Here is a 17631-nt window from a genome sequence, read left to right as displayed (position 1 = left end):
GCGCCTCCGTAAATTTGTTATTTTAGATGGTTCTGCCACACCCTCAATCCTCGATTACCAGAAGCACTGCCGCCCAGGCAGATGCGTATCGCCGATGTTGTTGGCTTCTTGCTCATCAATCTCCGGCTTCCTGTTTAATGGTGAAGATGAACTCAAGGTACCTCAAATTGCTATTTTCCCATAGGTCTCTCTCTTCATTGATTTGGTGTGTGGAGCCACGGATTGAAAATCTAGCTTCATGTGTGGTGTAAGATCAGAGCTTCTCGTCCTCACTGCTTGGTGATCGGTCAGGTTCGGTTGAGACCAAAGACCGAACCGATGTTTCGGGTAGCCAAATCGTCTCAGATTTTCCTATCGATACTTCGGTTCCCCTTTCTCAATGACTGAACTTTTAAAAAACCGGTTTACCCAAACAGAGAGTTGGTCACAACTCAACAAAGCTTGTATTATAATAGTTAAAAATTATTAGTCTAATTATTAATGAAAGTTTTTAAAATTTAAATCTTCCTATGCGTGTAGATAAAATAGAAGGGAGATAGTACTACGTAAGACCGCCTATGCGACGAGTCCAAACCGATACGTGCCCTAATTAACGATTGTGAGTAGAAGAGAACTTGGGAGACACACACGGACACACCATACAGACCACACCTTTGCCATACACGGGCCACGGGCCACGGGCTCAGCCTCTCAGCCTCTCAGCCCCGGCCCCGTTCTGGCATCGATCGATCCAGATCCAGGCATCCAGCCGACGAGACCGCATATTCCACCGCGAGGTCGTCATCGTCTTCCTCATTCCCATCCCCGCCCCCGTGACCCCGTCCCCGTTCCCCTCTCCCTGCTGCGGTGGAGCGGCATCTCGGTCCAGCCTTCGGTTGATTTCTTCGTTTTGTTGGTAAGCAAGCCTTATATTTGGACAGATTCTTCGCTCCCTCCTGCAGGATCTTTTTTCCTTTGCTTTGACCGTGAGCTCTCGGACCCAAATCCTCTTCCTGCGGCGGATTCTTCGATTCATCAAATTTGTTCGCGGATTTTACTAGCGGTACCAGCTTAATTTCCGAATTCTCGAACCTGTTCCCACGTTGAGTCCGCGCTCCCCTGGTGCAAGGGGTGGAAAGGAAATGGATGCTCCGATTCATATAAATCTCGCCAAAGAATATGCTAATTGTGCTCGCCCCTGTTGCAATCTGTGGTTCTCATATGTTTCTCGTCGCTTGTTTTTAAACTCTTTCAATTATCACTGATCGATATGGGCATGTTAATTTCACAGCTGGGGTTCTGAACCCCACTTCGCGAGGCACGTCCGATCAGATCGACTATTTTATGAGTTCACAAGCCACCCAGCATGAAGTTTTTAGAATACACCCCCTTCGACAGGTAAACGTGGTGTTTTCTGTTGCCGTTGGTGTGCTTTTGGTTGCATGCGATTCGTTCTCCCCAGTTCACTGACTTTTGTGGTTTTGTTTGTTTCCAGTATAAATTTGTTCCTCGAGCAGCTCAACCTTGGTGATTGTACAATCAAAGGGAACCTTGAGGCCTTCTCATGTAAGAAACTAGGAACATACTCCATTGCATCCTTTGTTGAGCATGAGCTATATGTTTTGGATAAGCTGGTATATTAATTTGCAGGCAAGCACACTGCGACAGACCGTCGGCTTTCAATAAGCCTAGAACATGAGGTACATGCCTTTCCCGGATCCATGAATTATATCATCACTGAGATCATTTTTTCTCCAACAAGGCTACAGATCACGTGTAATCTACAGTGATTTGTTTAGAAAATTTTGTCTGCTCTGGTTGGAATCATAGTAGAGCAAAACAAAGTGTTTTGATTGATTAGATACTTTCAGATAGTCCATTAAATCCTGGTTGGTTCAGCCATTTTGGGCTTGTTTGCTTCCACTCACTTTTTCTTCTAATATGCTTCCTTTATTTATAGTTATATATTGCAAAAGAGGGCCTCTCTTTCTGTGTTTGCTTTTTCGTGAGGGGACCTCTCCTGTTATACTTTATGTGAAACTTAGTTTAGGTACCTTCTCTCATGTATGCAGTTGATGCTTACCAGGCATTAGTTTTGTAGATATCATCTTTCATACATGAAGAATCATGGAATGATTCATGTACAACCTCATTGCTTAATGCCACCCTTCGTCAAGCTGCAGTCCTATGCTTTTTTCCACCTGTCATGTTAGGCTTTATCTTCTACTCTCCATGTGGCCTTGTATGCTGTTTGGGTCTTCAACATTGTTTTGAATAAGTCAATGGGAGCATGTGATTTAGTTGTTTGATTGATCGATCAGGAACCAAAGATTGTTTCTCTTTAATTTAAAATTTACTGAATGTCACAAATGGGATACCACAGATTCACAGTTGCTATTGTCTTTATGCAATCTATTTCCTAGGATCTTTAGAGAATTTTTTTTTCTTCTTCAGGGAAACACCAGTCTTTTCCAAGCAAAACTTAATGTTTTTTCTCATTTAAAAGCCCACAAAGAATGCATGTATGATGTTTATATGTATTCATGCTTTTCAAATGTTGATGTTTCAATTCGAGTCTTGAATTGGTGCATGCTATTGTAATTATGCCAATCTAACTTCTCTGTTGTGCTTTCAGATTCTTGATTACCTTGGCAAGTCCACTGATAGTGATCCTTCTTCACCAGTGGAGCACTTATCCTCCAGATCAAGGTAAGCCCCACCATTCATTGAGGCATCCAGCAAATTGGGGTTTGACCCAGTTGTATGTTTGCAAAAGTTCCTATTTGTGTTATGCATATTTTCTTTTTACATAGCCTAACTTGTTTTTTCGTTTGATGTTTGTCCAGCCGGAAAACATTGATATATCTAGTTCTCACTCTTGGCCACATATATCCAGATTATGATTTCAGGTAATATTGTCTTTGTAGCAAGTGTGTTCTAATATAATCTGGGAGGAAGGATATTTGGGTAATGCCATAGTCAGCTTTCCCTGGGCGATATGGCAAACCCGCTTTTGTCCTTTCCTACCAGCCTAAGGGGGTGTTGTCAGATGGTATGACAGACGGATTAATAACCGTTGCTCTTTGAGCTGAGAGTTCAATTCTCTCCATTTCCCTTGGTCTTTGGTGTTTGATATATCTAACTTTCTTAAGGTCTCCTGGCTGTCATGTCACACATTCATGATAGCACGGCCTTCAGATTAAATTTAACATCCTTTTGTCAACATTTGTCCACTTATCAGTGCTGTTCGGGCACACTTGTTCTTCCAAGAAGAGGAGTTGGAAAGTTTCAAGCAGATGGTAGACACCTACTTATCTGATGCTTCTAGGGTAATGCTTTATGATTTCCTCTTTATCTTTTGGTTTGCATTTTTTTTTACTTTGTTCATATAAATAGATTGGTTTAGCTAGACTGCATATTCTGAAAAAGGAAAAAACACAGTAATTGATTTACTGGGCTTATTATCACATTTAATTTAAATGATCCTCAGACTTTGTTTTTCCTTTCTCACTGTCTGATATGCCTACCTGAATTTGGACTTATGTTCAGCAATGGGCAGCCACAAATGAGGGCAGTTCTCTTCTGGACAGTATGACTAAAGCAATTGATGAGGTCAGGATTCACTTGTAATGTTTGGTTTGGAGGTTGTATAGTCCTTGTATTTTATGTTTACACCTTATGTTTCAGGTTATCAAAATCAGAGAGTGTGACATCTACAGCTATAACCCAGACTCTGATGCAGATCCAGTTCTAGAGAAAGGGGCCATGTATGTTGAGTGAACTAAGATAGGATTGTAATGGTTAGCTTATGCATCTAAATCGTCATTCTGATATGGATACTAACCTTTTCTTGTAGATGGTCGTTCAACTACTACTTCTACAATAGGAAGCTAAAACGAGTAGTGAGCTTTCGATGTTACTGCACTAGGTAGGTGCTTGCTTCGAGCTGCAAGGTTCTGACATGGAACACAAGATAATCAATAATGAATTAATGACATATTCTTCTTTTTAACGCAGCAAATTATCAGGAGATGACTTCTTAACTGGTGTTGTGTCTGATGGTGAAGAGGAAGATGCCTTGATTGACATGGACATATGACTGACCGTGTTCTGCGAGCTACCTGATGTGCGTGTAATATAGAGCACGTATGCACATTTCCTGTTAGGAAACTTTTAATATGACTTCCTTTTATCGTAGCCTGTAAAAACCATGGCCCCTGTTTACCTTTGTTTGTATATGCGGATTTGAGATTTGGCAGTGGGAAACTTCCAAAATCCCCGAGGCTTGAACTGCCATGGCAATTTGGTACTCAGTTGTTTGCTAGAACTGGAGTCTATGTTCTGCCTAGTTAAACATGAAGATATTTCTGAATATTGTGTGAACTGAATTGTCAAATTTGTTCAATTGTTAATTTATCAGGGGGAGATGGAATGGAACTCCCCCATCCTTGTTGCGACAAGTGAATTAAGCGCTATGTGGAGAGTGTTCTGTTATCTGGTGCAGTTTTCCCATCAACTTGCGCGTATTTGGCATCGTGTTTGTGATATCTGCTCTTTGAGATTTGGCAGCGGGTAACTACAATGTCTAGTTTTTGTTTTCTTTTCTATTTGCCTTAATCGTTTGGCTGTTTGGCCGTCTGGATTTGTAGAAACTGGAACCTATAACAGGTCTCGGTTCAGTATGTATTAATTTTGGTGAACGGTTCGTTAGCCAACAGCTAGCTAAAAATTGGAGAGGTAACAAAAACATGCGGCCCCTACTGTGATTTCTGTTTTTCGTGCTGCGGAGTATCCACTTCTGTTTCTGCAATTTTGTCAAGGGCATTGTTTCTGTAAAAGCCTGAAATGTCACTAGTCCTATTTCGAAAAGGCAACAAAAAAAAACGCCCACTATTTTTAGTGCTACAACGGAGCATCATTTCTGCAATTTTGTTAAAAAATGGATTATTTCTGCAAATGCATGAAAAGGTACTACTATATATTTCAAAAAAAAAGGGATAGTCCATCATTTCTTGGAGAATGAAGTTGCATCAAAACAGGCTGATCTCAGTTTGCTAGCATGCCTGTGCCATGGAGAAAAGCTGAGATTCATCAGAAGCAGCTAGACCCTCAACTAAACCAGTGAATTAGTACCGAGCGAGCAGGGCTTCGTTACAAGTTTCATGGATCCAAAAATGACCAGAACAGCTCTACAAGTGCGTGCAGCAAGTTAGATACATGCCATGTGGCTCGCTCGATCGTTAGGCTATGCCGCTGGTTGATGGGGACGGCGTTTTCCGGGACCTGAGCCAGCTCTGCAGTCTGCACTGCATGTGCTCTTGGCCCAGGAAGGAGAGGACCGCATGCAGCCACCGCGAGGGAGACCTGGGTTTCGCTCGCCGATGAGCACCGGAAACAAGAGATTCTTCGCAGGACATGTAAGGTTCTTGGGAACCTAGTTTAAGCCCAAGGCCGCCAAGAAAGGCGAAATGGCAGAGGTGTTGTGCTCACAACTCTTCTGAAATAAACAATCTGAATCCGTTCTCCTGCCATTTGACCTGTACTTCTTGTTGGAAATGCTCTGACATGAGCTCCTGCATTATATGCAGTATGCACGCACGCGCGCGCGCGCGTACAACGCCTGCTCACCCGTCAGTCACCCCACTGCTCTACTGGACTGCAGAGAGCGAGAGGGACGGCAGACGGCAGCATGAGGTTCGTTGGTCTCGTGAGCTTGGTCGCTCTCATCTTCCTCCTGAGCTTCAGGTCCCTGCTCCATCAGCAAGTGCTTGTTGGTAAGTGCACATCCTCGCTCTGTGATTCACCGGTCGCGTCTCGTTTCACTGTGTTGTGACCAGCTGCCGTTTTATTTCTGTCACCGAGAAGCGGCTGAAACTTGTCTTTGGTTTCGTGGAAGGAGAAGGCTCGGCGGTAGCGGCGAGAAGCGGGAGCCATGGCAGCAACCAGCAGCACGCCGAGCAGTGGGCAGAGGAGAGGAAGAGGATGAGGTGGTTCATGACGAGGGACTACGCGAGCGCGCGGCGGCACACGCCCAGGAACAACCGGCTGGATCCTTAGCTGCTAGGCTGCTAGCTCATCGACGGCGACGAGTCGGTCGGTGACGGTGATCATTCTAGGTCTCCCGTGTGTGCAGTCGTCCGTCTCAGTGTCAGTGCACACAAGTTTTGCCCCCTGACCATAGACCATTAGACCATAGTAGTAGGATGATATAGATAGCAGTGGTATGGAGCTATATATATGAGTAAAAATGTTTTGTTTCTGCTGAACCTTGTAAGGAGAACCGCGGTGTGTTTTGGTTTCAATCTGTGAAGCTGCTGTGCTCTGATAGTGATTGCCCAAGGAACAAGCCGGGTTTATTTGGTGTCGTTCATCCATTCATTCATTTGCTTTCGTTTCTCTCTGAACTCTGAAGCGAAGATGGTTGCAGCAGAGCAGATGTTGAGAGTTCAGACTTACAGACATGATGAGTGGTTTCACAGTTAGGACGACAGTGCTAACCAGAATGAAATCTGGAACGAACCAGGACGGAGTAGCTTTCATCGTTTCTCCCGGTTCACATGTGGGCCTTGCATGCACCAGTCGCACTGTGAAACCCATAGAAAGCCATGCAGCCCGAGCCCGTCGGCCCGGCCCAAGGCCCGGTTTTTTGGCCTGGCCCAAGCACGGCCCGGCACGGAGGCAAGCGGGCCCGGGCTGGCCCGGCCCGGAGCAGCAGGCCGTGCCTGAGCCTGACCCCAGGCACGTGGGCCGGCACGGCACGGCCTGCTACAGAACAGCCGGCCCGGTGACGGCCCGGCCTGCCAGCGCCCTGGCCGCCCGCCCGCCCCCGCATATAAGCGGCTCGGCTCCCCCCCCCCCCCGCTCCCAACCCTAACCCTCCAGTCTCCACTCTCCTCGCCCCGTCGCCCGCTCCGCAGTCAACAGTCGCCTCGCTTCCTCGTCCGCTCCGCTCTCCGCTCCAAACCCTAACCCTAATCCCCAGTTCCCCACTCTCTCGCCGCGGCACAGGCACACAGCCGAGCCCCCGCTCGCCCAGTCGCCTCAGCCTCGCCGGCGGCCGGCTCCGCAGTCCGCTCCCAACCCTAACCCTAATCCCCACTCGCTCGTCGGCTCGCATCCACGATCTGGTGAATCTAAGCTCTCTCTCGTGATCTACTGATCTCGTCCGTCATCCCCGACTCCGGTGAACTCGATCCGCCTCTCCTCCCTTCTCCCTCTCTCGGTGAACTATGTGAGTTCGTGACCGTGTTCCCGTCCATCCCTCCTCCGCCGTTCGCCATCGTTTCTAATCGGTCTCTCTCCTCTGGATGGTCCTCGTCATCTCCTGCATCGGACTCCGGTTGCGCAGGTACTCCGCTAACCCTAACCCTAACCCTAACCCTAGATCTGTCTAATGTCTTCTCCACTTCTTGTGTCTCTTCTACGTCTTCCATTGACTCTGGATCTGTACCTCTATGGCTCTATCTCTCTGACTCTGTTTTTCTCCTCCGTGCAGGTCGGTTGCCGATGCCTCGTCGTCCTCTTCTTGTGGCATAGACCGGGCACGGCGACCGCGCGCACCGTTGAGGAACGGTGCTGGAGATAAGCCGTCTGCGGTCAAGGTCGCCATGGCGGATGACGATGGTGTCGTCTATCCACTCACTGGCAACGATGACCTGATCGCGGCAGGGCTGCTCCCAGAGAACGACGACGACATCTATGACGATGCTACTGCATTGTTGGGTATCGATGTCGGTAGCGGCTCTGCTCCGATCGATCTGGACGGTGGCGACGGTGGTGGAGGGGCGGAGCCGGCGCCGTCGGCGACGGCAACAGGGACACCGGTCAGCTCCAACAGCACAGATGGTACCTCATGCTTTGGTAAGCGTAAATCTAGTGTCTGGGTTAATTTTGATGAGATCTATGAGACTTTGAATGGTCAAAAGGTTAGAACTGCTGCTATCTGTAAAATGTGTAAGAGTAGATTGTCTGCTAGATCTGTTGCTGACATTGGCCATTTGATTAGGCATCAGAAATCTTGTAGGAAAAAGGTTGATCATGCTGCTAGGGTTCAGTCTAGGCTTTCTTACAATCCTGATGGATCTGTGCATAACTAGGACTACAATCCTGCTGTTGCTCGCTCTGAGTTGTGTAGGTTGATTGCTAGGCTTGACCTTCCATTAGGTATAGGTGGGTCACAGGCATGGGATGATTACATTGTTCTTGCTCATAACCCTAGGTTTGCCAAGGTTTCTAGATAGACCACCGCTAGAGATCTTGGTAAGCTGTTTACTGAACGTCATGATAAGCTTAAGAATTTTGTGTTGCCTGCTGCTTCTTCTGTTGCTTTGACTTCAGACATTTGGTCTGGTAATGCTAAGGAGGACTATATTAGTGTTGTTGCTCACTATGTGAATGCTGATTGGAAGTTACAGAAAAGGGTTATTGGTCTTAGACTGATTGAGGTTAAACATTCTGGTAAAAACATTGCTGAAAGAATTCCTGCTGTGGTTGAGGAGTATTGTCTGATTGACAAGATTTTCTCTGTCACTCTAGACAATGTTTCTTCTAATGCTAGGGCTATGAACACTTTGACACCTCTATTTGCTTGTTACTTGGATCCTGATCCTTCGCCTGATCCTTTGGATCCTAGTAACCGTAAGTACAGTCTTGTACATCAACGTTGTGCTTGTCATATCATTAATCTTATTGTAAAATCTAGATTAAAGAGGTTGAAACCTTACACAGAAGATTTTAGAACTACAATTAACTTCTTAAATTCCTCTAATTAAAGAATTACATTGTTCAAGGAATACTATAATGCTAAGAGTGTTAGACCTAGAAAGTTTGGCTTGTATATGGATGTTAGATATAATTCTATTTACCTGATGCTTAAACATTTGGTTCCATACAAGAATGTCTTTTCTGTGTTCATTAATTCTCATTATGGTTCACAATTATTGACTACAAATCATTGGTATTTTGTTGAGAAGTTACTGGAGTTCCTGGAACTCTTCTACGACTCCACTGTTGTACTATCTGGTGTTTATTATCCTATAAGTCCACTTGTTCTGCACCATATCCTAGAGATTGCTTCTCATTTGCATGCATGTAAAAAAGAGCATAATCTGAGAGCTATTGTATTACCTATGAAGCTTAAGTTCCTTAAATATTAGCAGGACATACCTCTGTTATATTCATATGCGTTCATTCTTGATCCTAGAGCTAAGATAAGTGGTTTCTTTAATGTGCTGCAATTACTTGATGAATACACTAGTTCTGAATACAGTTCATACTATGCTGATGTTAAAACTGAATTGTATAAACTGTTTAACAAATATGAGAGCAAGTCTGGTGCAGCTAGGTCTCAAAGGGTTGCACAGCCATCACATCATACAGGTAAGAAAAAGCAGGCCTGGGAAAGAATCTTTGGTCGTGGATCAGGTATTGTTGGTGCTTCCCCTCTCCCTGCCACTTCATCTTCATCTACTGCTATTTCTGAGCTATCAGCTTACTTAGACAGTGACAATATCACTTCTTATGAGGATGATTTTGACCTACTTCTGTGGTGGCGTGACCATAAGCTAACCTTTCCAATCCTGTCTATAATGGCTAGAGATATCCTATCAGTTCCTGTATCTACTGTCTCTTCAGAGTCTTGTTTCAGTTTGACAGGTAGGATAATTGAGGAACGATGGCGACGCTTGTCACCAGAGACTATGGAGATGCTGACCTGCTTAAAGGACTGGGAGTTAGGAGAAAAAAGGGAACAACATGCTGTTGACAACCAAGAACTTAAAGACTCATTCTAGAACTTGTACCTTGATGAAGATGGATCTACTGGTGGTGCTCCTGGTACTTAGTTAGGTACTGAGGTTGAGACTTGCCTCCTGAGTGTGTGTGTGTGTGATCTATGACTGTGAAAGGGTGTGTGTGACTCAGTGACTGTGAAAGACTTGTCTATCATTTGAACAATGATTAATTAAGAGCTGGATGCACTCTTTTTTTCTTTCTAGGGTTTCTCACAAGGGTGAGTTTTATCTAGAAATGTTTTTAATAAGGCAGCATTGCACTAAACAGCTCATTTTGGTTATTTCTGTTGTCTGTCGACTTTGGACTTTGATTCTGTGAATCAGTGAATGTATGAACTTTGATCTGTGAATGTATCGGACATTTCGACTTCGATTCTGTGAATGTATGAAAATGTGACTGTATCGAATAAGTTTTGGACTTTGATTTTGTGAATGTAAGAAACTATGATGATGTATTGATGTGAACTGTGAATGTATGAATTATGAAACTGTGAACTGTTATCTGTTTATGAATGCAAAGAGTAACAGGTCGCGGGCGAGCATGTATGGCCCGTGATTCTGGCCGTGCTTCGTGGGACAGCCCGACATGGAAATCGGCCCATAGGGCCGTGCCTGGGCCGAAGGCCAGGCCCGTAGACCTATGAGGCACGGTGTACCGTGCCAGCCCGTTGGCTATCGGGCTGTGCTGGCACGGACCCGTGCCATGCCGTGCCGGGCCAGCCGTTGGCCATATATAGTGAAACCCAAGAAGCGAGCGGCGTTGATTGTAGTGAAAATCACGTGGCTTATCTAGGGCTCCGTGGTAGACTAGGGTCAAGCAAACCAGTGATTAGGACTTTTACCAGAGATTAATTAACGTACGTAAAAGACACTAATTGCTCTCTTTTGTCAGTGGCTACAACATGTAACGGTGGACGCTGGTAACCGGTACAGTAAGCAGCTGGCTGCTGCCTCTTCTGCACTGAGGTTCACAACTGTCCAATGCGGCATAATATGTCTACACACGTAGCAAAATTGATAAACTAAAAAAGTCAAAACGACTTATAATTTTAAACGGATGGGGTACCTCCTTGAGTACTCACTCTATTTCAAATCAAATTCAGATAAATAACATTACCATTTTTATTTTTTTATTCTAAGTTTAACTTCTCTAACGACGTACCAAATTAATGTGGTTAATAGCTGTCGGTGGGCAATACCGTAACTGAACTAGTAGACACCTAGAGCTGCCGTGATCGAGGTCTGTCTACACAAAAACTTACTACAGTACCAAATTGGCAATCAGAAGTCGATGTCTCGAAGCTAACCTTTTCAACAAAGAGGTCGGTGACTTGTGCATAACACGAGGATTGTGCTAGCCAACCCAAAGATGCATATGCAGCCTTTTTTTTTCTCTATCTATCTACTCCGTGGTCCCATTAAAATGTGTTTCGGCGTTTGCAAGGCATGATGCTTTTGCATTGGTCGCCAAGTCAAACGAGGTAGCTGGCCTGCCTCCTATAGCCCGTGCTGCCGTCCACACACACCTTGAGAGGGATTCTTTTTATTCTAAATAAAAAATATTAAAATTTTAATCAAACACATTCTGAAGTAAGTAATATTTTGAGAACTAGCCTTTTCCCTTTGAGTCGCGTCAGAGATCATGTCGTGACTCGCCACTACTGTTATGTTACATGCGTTGGCGAGACATGGACACGCTAATATCGCTGGCTCGTCGTGAACGCTTTCTACGTATGCCAGTGACGTTTACGGTTGACTCATATTGTATATCCTCTCTTGGTGATTAATAAGGAAGAGCTTATGGATTTCCAAAGGTCTTATAATTTTTTTACATATTCTGTCAAAAAAATATTTTTTTACATAGATATAAAAACCAGCAAGGATCCATTTCACTTGGAATGGTATCATAACCTTTATAGTTTTCAAACTAAAATTCTTTTCAAAATGCTATATTCGAGTTTTTGGGTAGGCTTTTTTTTTTCTTGTCAATCCAAAAAAAAAAGACAGAGAGATCTAAAAAAATCATGTAACTTTTTGAAGTAGATGCTAAAAAAAAACATTTTGCTTAGATAAGGCGTCATAGCTTTTGTAGTTTTGAAACTAAAAATTCTTCTCAGAATGCTATGTTTTGAGTTTTTAGATAAGTTGTTTAGCCCCAAAATGGATTTTCTAAAATCTGGGGAAAATCATCCAAGTTATATCGGTCTGAAAAGTAGTATTTTGTCATGTAATTTTTCAGCATACACATTCAAGTGAACTTTAAAGTTCGTTAACTAAGAAAACGCAATAAGCAATATCTTATGTATTCTTTTTCCTTTTTTATTGAAAACCATGAATCAATATGAATGTGTTATGAGTACATACTGAACCTTGGCGCCACATAATATACAGGCATCAAGCTTCTTTGGCTACACGCATATGCAGAGTGCGACTTCTGTACCCCTCCCCCCGAAAAATACAGTAGGAATACTGCCAAAGCACACAATGTAAACCAAGATTGTGTCGGACATGTACAGAACTAGTATTTGTATTTCCTTCATTTCCCCCCTTTTTTCATCTAATTCTGGCAGCTCTACGGCTGCTGTATTTGGCCCATGACTTCTTCACAACCTCTGGCACCTCCCTGCTGGCCAGAGCAGACATCACCCTAGCCCTGGTCACCTTCTTCACCAGAAGCTTCCATGTCTTGTCCACTCCCTCTTCTTGCATCTTGGCCTTGAGGTTGCTGGAATAGGAAACCAAAATCACTTCAGATTCATAGCAAATGGTCTGGGAAAGGCACATGTACAGTCATGGTAGATATAGAGGTTGTGGTGGATGCTATCCACTGACACGTGCACTTTCAGCAATAGTCAGATGGTCCTTCAGGTTTCTTTTTCTTTCATGGCATTCATGTGCAACTGTACCAAAAGAACTTGGAGCACGTCTCCAGCAGCGGGACAAAGCACTTGCAGCCACAGAATTGTGCACTGTTCCCTCGTGTTGTTGGTGTTGCTACCAACTGCCTCTACAGCTCGTCCACAAGCACACCAAAAAGAAATGAAAAAGAAACATTTTTTTACACGACATTGTCGTGTGATGATTCATCTGCATGGCATTTACCTGCACAAGGCAACTTTGCAAGGGTCGCCGCCGGCGCCGGCGCCGGCGCGGTCGCAGACGGAGGCGTGGAGCCGGAGGAGCTGGAACGCGCGCCTGCAGCGCGGGCAGGCGGCGGGTTTCCTGGTCCTGCCGCCGCACGCGGCGAAGTGCCGCATGAGCTGCTCGAGCCCCCGGCGGACGCCGTCCTCGTCCTCGCACGACGAGGCTTCTTCTGTGCCAGCGAAGATACGGTCCAGGAAGGCCATGGCGTCGCTGAGCTGCCCGTACACGTGCTGCGACGCACGCTCCCTCTCCCACCTCTCCTTTCTCTGTCAGTGCCAGGGAAAAGAAAATGGTTGAGACGGGCGTGTCCGCGTCAGGAAATGGGAAGGGATGTGCGGAATCGTGGTACTCGTGGTCGATTTGTATTTCTGTACTGTCTGTTTGGAGCACAGCAGCATTTCGACTGTAGGTCTGTACCATGGGAGGATGGGTGCCAAACTCTAGTGTCAAGTGAAAGAATTCAGGATTGCATCACTCTGTGCACCGATGTGCTAAGCAAGTAGCAGCATGGTTGGACTATCTTTGTTTCTATCAGGCAATGAGACATCGCTATATCAGTACAGCATCTGACTAGGTGAAAATTCAATAGATTTTTAGGTGGGCAGGAACTATCTCATACAGATGCTGGTGTGTCATGGAACTGTTGGCATTCAGCACAGCCATCAAGAGCTGTCAACGATGACTCATCATATGGAGATATGATCCATATACGCACTTGTTCTAAAAAAAAAGAACTGGCACTTGTTCTAAAAAAGAAGTGCTAGTTCTGACGCTGCCATGACTTGGAAACTTGTTTCTTAATCCAAAAAAACATAAAACAATGTCTTAACTGGTAACAGCTAACCGTCGGAGGCAAGGCACGCCGAGAGACGCACCTGGTCGGCGTCGTGGAGGAGCTGGAGCAGGTTGAGCCGGAGCGCGGCGTCGTGGCGGCCCGCGAAGCTCCACCCCTCGGACCGCTCCACGGCGTCCAGGTCCTTGCCCGCGAGGCGCGCGCACGACAGGTACAGCCGCGGCGCGTCGCAGAGCGCGGCCAGCTTGAGCGCGTCCACCACGCGCTCCGCGGTCAGTCGCGCCGACACCGCGGCCTCCGTGCGCCGCTTCAGCCACGGGACACGGTACGCGTGCGCCAGCGCCAGCAGCGCCGCCCCGTGCGCGCCCACCGCGTCCTCCTCCGCCCACTCCCCCGCCGCCGCCGCCGCCCTGCATCACGCCCGCACGCGCGACGATCAGCGAGGAGGATCTACTCCGGCGGGGCAAGCAAGGCAGGCCGCGCGCGCGCACCGTGGCATGCTGGCATGCTGTTGGTAGTTGCCGTTGTTGTTACCTGGGGTTGGAGTAGAGGAAGCGGAGAAAGGCGACGACGGCGTCGGCGGGCGCGCCGAGGACGCGGACGGTGCAGTCGGCGTCCCACCCGCGGCGCGCGCCCACGATCATCCGCTCCAGGACTGGGGACGCCGCGGCCTTGATCCCGCCATCGTCGGATTTACGCGCGCACGCAGGCATAGCCAGAAATCTAATCAGCGGCGGGTAATCGATCCGCATCAATTTCACACACGAAAAGGAACAAGAAAGCCTCGCTCACAAGAACGGAGGAATGCGCACGGATGGTGCTCCCGTCGGACGTGACGACACGGACGTCGGCCGGCGACGGGCGGAGCGCAGCAAAATCCGCGCAGAAGGCCATTGCAAAGCAAATGCCTGCTGCTCTAGGATCACTGTGCGGCTGTTATTGGGAATCGGTATGTAGCCAGAACACCGTGATCTGTAGGACCTGTAAAGGATAGCTTCCTACAGAGAATAGGTGGAAACGCGAGAGAACGAAACTACTAAAGAACTGCGATTATAGACTGGAGGAAAACGTGGGTCGTGGCCTCGTGGGAGCTCAGGAAGAGCTAGGACCCGATTTTATATAAAGGGTTAACGGGATCCGCACCATTATAATTCTACCGTTCGTTGAGCACACCATTATTATTGAAAAAATTATGTCACTGCCATTGCAACTTTATAGATATTTGAGATACGTCATTATATATGTCTGGAGGTGATTTGGGCCCATTGGCAGGCGTACGGAGGGTACCGTATATTCGTATGGACAAGATTGCCCTCTTCCTTTTCTCTCTCACACTCACCGACACATAGGACCCACTCGTCAGCATTCTTCCCTACGGCCTCCCTTCCTCTCTCTCTATCTTCTCCATCTCCGGCGCCGAGCGAGCGAGTTCGAGCATGGGAGGGCAGCTGCGCCGAGCTAGCCGCTCCTAGACAAGCACGCAGGTGGGGCGGCCTGGCTGTGCCGCCGCCGGCCGAGCACGCGGGCGGGTGACCGCGCCGGGCAAGCCGTGCCGCCATCGGACTAGCGCGCCGCCGGGCGTCCGCGACAAGCCAGCCACGCAGCCGCCGGCCGAGCACTCGGGCGGGTGACTGCGTCGAGCGAGCCGTGCCGCCGTCGGACGAGCGCGCCGCCGGCCGAGCGTGCGGGCGGCGTCCGCGTCGAGCGAGCCGCGCCGCCTCCGACCGAGCGCGCAGGCGGGCGTCCGCGACCGAGCTAGCGATGGTAAAAAACGATAAAATTATAATGGCATAGAATTAACTCTGTATATAAAGTGTACACACGGGTCGGAAAGCGATGGGAATATTTTGAAGCGTTAATTAACCGAGGCCGTTCCACACTAACCCGATCGTGCCAACCGACACGCACCGCCTCCAATCTGAAGTTTACCAAAACTTCGACCGTGTATAAAATACCAATAAGCAGTTCTTGTTTGGAACTCTCAATAGCAAATTTTCCTAGTTTCATGGGAGAAAATATCCTCTGCTCACCTCGGATCAAATCCTGGCAGCTACCCTGTTTCTTACCAGGAACCGGTTCGTGTAACTTAAGCTACAGGGAAAACTCAATAGAAAGACCCCAACCTAGGCTACTACAAATCTTTGTATCATGTTGTTTGTTATTATACCAAAACATGTTATTCTCACTTAAAAAGTATCCAATTCATGTTTACAAGCATTCCTATGACCAATCAAATTGAAAACGGCAATGAAAATTATTGCTTTTTGTGTATAATAATTGTCTAAAGAGGAAAATTCATTGTCGGTCCTTCAAGTTGGCAAAGGGTGTCATTTAGGACCCTCCACTCTTAAAATATTATTTTTAGGTTCATAAATTTGGCTTCGGGTATCATCCAGGTCCAAACGGGTGGCCCTTACATGTGGCCCATATGTTGGTTCAATATATTTTTATTTTCTTTTTTTCACCATGTTTTCTTCACTCCCTCTTAAAATGCTATTTCTGAGTCCACAAACTTGGTTTCGGGTATCATCCAGGTCCAAATGGGTCCAACCCGCTCTATAGGTTGACGTGGCACGCTGATTGTGCAGTAATGTGGCCCTTACATGTGGGGCCCATATGTTGGTTCAATATATTTCTATATTCTTTTTTTCACCATGTTTTCTCCACTCCCTCTCGCCTAAGCTGAGCAGGTCAAGAGGATAAGGATAACATAGCAGTGAACCCTTTACCGGCTCATCCTAAAATATTCGCTCACATGGGGAGTCGAACCCAGAACCTAAGGTGCTACCAAGATCCTTGTTATCACTAGGTTACAGACCCTTTCACTATTGTTCATTTATCTTGTTATTAATATTGTTTGAAATACACTAATATCAATTAGTATATGTGTTAATCATACACTAACAATGTCATTATTTGGGTAATTCACTAGTATAGAAAATATTTTTAGAGACGGTCAAAAGTGATCTTCAGAGACGGTTTTTAAACTGCCACTATGTCAGCGATTATAAAAATAAATGATTTTCAGAGGCGGTTTTAAAACCACCCCTAAAAATCAATTTTTAGAGACGGTTGGCTTAAGCCAGCTGTCCTTAAAAATCTATTTTTAGAGACGGTTAACTTATCCCTAAAAATAATTTTCAAATTTTTTTTAAAATCATTTAGAGTCTAATAAAAATAAGTGGGATTCGAGCCCACAACCTCTACCTCGCACAATACCTCCCCTACCACCGCACCACACAGTTAATTATGTCTAGTTCTACGATGCTATCTATTTATACTAATATGTAAAAATCTTGTAATCAATATTTTAACTCATAAACAATCTTAAATGAGAAAACTTTCAACTATAAAGTTTTAGATCTCATCGAGCACTATAACTTTGATATAGAATATTTCTCTATCCAAGGTCATTTGAAAAATTCAAAAATTTGAAATTCAAAATCTGAAACTTAATTTATATATTTAAAACCATAAATGATCTCAAATAAAAATTTTATCAACTACAAAGTTTTAGATGTCGTCGAGCTCTACAATTTTCATATAAATTTTGTCTTCATCCGACTTCATTTAAAACAGATATGAATTTATTTATGTTGCAGCTATTTTTAAGGACGGTTGACTTAGTCAACCGCCCTTGAAAATCAATTTTCAGAGACGGATGACTTAATAAAATCGCCTCTAAAAATCACTCATTTTCAAAGACTACTGACATAAGCAACCGTTCTTAAAAAAACATTTTCAGAGCATGTTCTCTTAACGGAACCATCCCTAAAAATGAATATATTTTTTATAGGCAAATTTTTTAATGGAACCACATCTAAAAATGGATTTCTAGCAACGGTTGTATAGCTAGTGCCTCCCGCGAAGGTTAGTGACGGCGTGCTAAAACAACCATTTCTGTTAGAAAAGGAAGACGCCTCT

General features: G+C 45.7%; 3 protein-coding genes across 4 annotated transcripts; 2 read left to right on the top strand and 1 right to left on the bottom strand.

Annotated features, from left to right (window-relative positions):
- The first annotated feature begins 678 nt into the window (after positions 1-678).
- Positions 679-4362, top strand: LOC136467242 (uncharacterized). 2 transcript variants are annotated; one of them, XM_066465857.1, is made up of 11 exons: positions 679-895; positions 1271-1377; positions 1475-1545; positions 1630-1679; positions 2615-2688; positions 2826-2888; positions 3221-3308; positions 3529-3591; positions 3667-3746; positions 3836-3907; positions 3997-4362. In XM_066465857.1, the coding sequence occupies exons 2-11, from the start codon at positions 1346-1348 to the stop codon at positions 4076-4078; spliced, it is 675 nt and encodes a 224-aa protein (XP_066321954.1). In that variant the 5' UTR covers positions 679-895; positions 1271-1345; the 3' UTR covers positions 4079-4362. The 2 variants fall into 2 exon arrangements, with proteins under 2 accessions (XP_066321954.1, XP_066321955.1); XM_066465858.1 differs by lacking the exon at positions 679-895 and adding an exon at positions 927-1042.
- Positions 4363-7586: 3224 nt separating this feature from the next.
- LOC136465818 (zinc finger BED domain-containing protein RICESLEEPER 3-like) lies at positions 7587-9770 on the top strand. The gene is made up of 4 exons (XM_066464407.1): positions 7587-7932; positions 8317-8630; positions 8769-8990; positions 9138-9770. Exons 1-4 carry the CDS (start codon positions 7587-7589, stop codon positions 9768-9770), a joined length of 1515 nt encoding a protein of 504 aa, XP_066320504.1.
- Positions 9771-12090: 2320 nt separating this feature from the next.
- LOC136463731 (BTB/POZ and TAZ domain-containing protein 1-like) lies at positions 12091-14770 on the bottom strand. The gene is made up of 5 exons (XM_066462711.1): positions 14500-14770; positions 14242-14378; positions 13790-14117; positions 12873-13180; positions 12091-12495 (listed from the first exon to the last, which is right to left on the bottom strand). The coding sequence occupies exons 1-5, from the start codon at positions 14599-14601 to the stop codon at positions 12324-12326; spliced, it is 1047 nt and encodes a 348-aa protein (XP_066318808.1). The 5' UTR covers positions 14602-14770; the 3' UTR covers positions 12091-12323.
- Positions 14771-17631: the final 2861 nt, after the last annotated feature.

The sequence above is a fragment of the Miscanthus floridulus genome, chromosome 7, assembly GCF_019320115.1.
Source record: "Miscanthus floridulus cultivar M001 chromosome 7, ASM1932011v1, whole genome shotgun sequence".
NCBI classification, from domain to species: Eukaryota; Viridiplantae; Streptophyta; class Magnoliopsida; order Poales; family Poaceae; genus Miscanthus; species Miscanthus floridulus.
This window is presented reverse-complemented; position numbering and strand designations above follow the sequence as displayed.

Excerpts from the sequence above, each read along its gene's own strand:
- LOC136467242 (XM_066465857.1), top strand. The coding sequence starts at position 1,346 with ATGAAGTTTTTAGAATACACCCCCTTCGACAG. Across the intron at positions 2,689-2,825 it reads CACTTATCCTCCAGATCAAG|CCGGAAAACATTGATATATC; the intron begins GTAAGCCCCACC and ends ATGTTTGTCCAG. Across the intron at positions 3,908-3,996 it reads TTTCGATGTTACTGCACTAG|CAAATTATCAGGAGATGACT; the intron begins GTAGGTGCTTGC and ends TTTTTAACGCAG.
- LOC136465818 (XM_066464407.1), top strand. The coding sequence starts at position 7,587 with ATGGCGGATGACGATGGTGTCGTCTATCCACTCACTGGCAACGATGAC. Across the intron at positions 7,933-8,316 it reads TGCTGCTATCTGTAAAATGT|ACATTTGGTCTGGTAATGCT; the intron begins GTAAGAGTAGAT and ends CTTTGACTTCAG. Across the intron at positions 8,991-9,137 it reads TCTTCTACGACTCCACTGTT|GACATACCTCTGTTATATTC; the intron begins GTACTATCTGGT and ends AAATATTAGCAG.
- LOC136463731 (XM_066462711.1), bottom strand. The coding sequence starts at position 14,601 with ATGGCCTTCTGCGCGGATTTTGCTGCGCTCCGCCCGTCGCCGGCCGAC. Across the intron at positions 13,181-13,789 it reads TCCTCCACGACGCCGACCAG|AGAAAGGAGAGGTGGGAGAG; the intron begins GTGCGTCTCTCG and ends TGGCACTGACAG. Across the intron at positions 12,496-12,872 it reads TGCAAAGTTGCCTTGTGCAG|CAACCTCAAGGCCAAGATGC; the intron begins GTAAATGCCATG and ends TTCCTATTCCAG.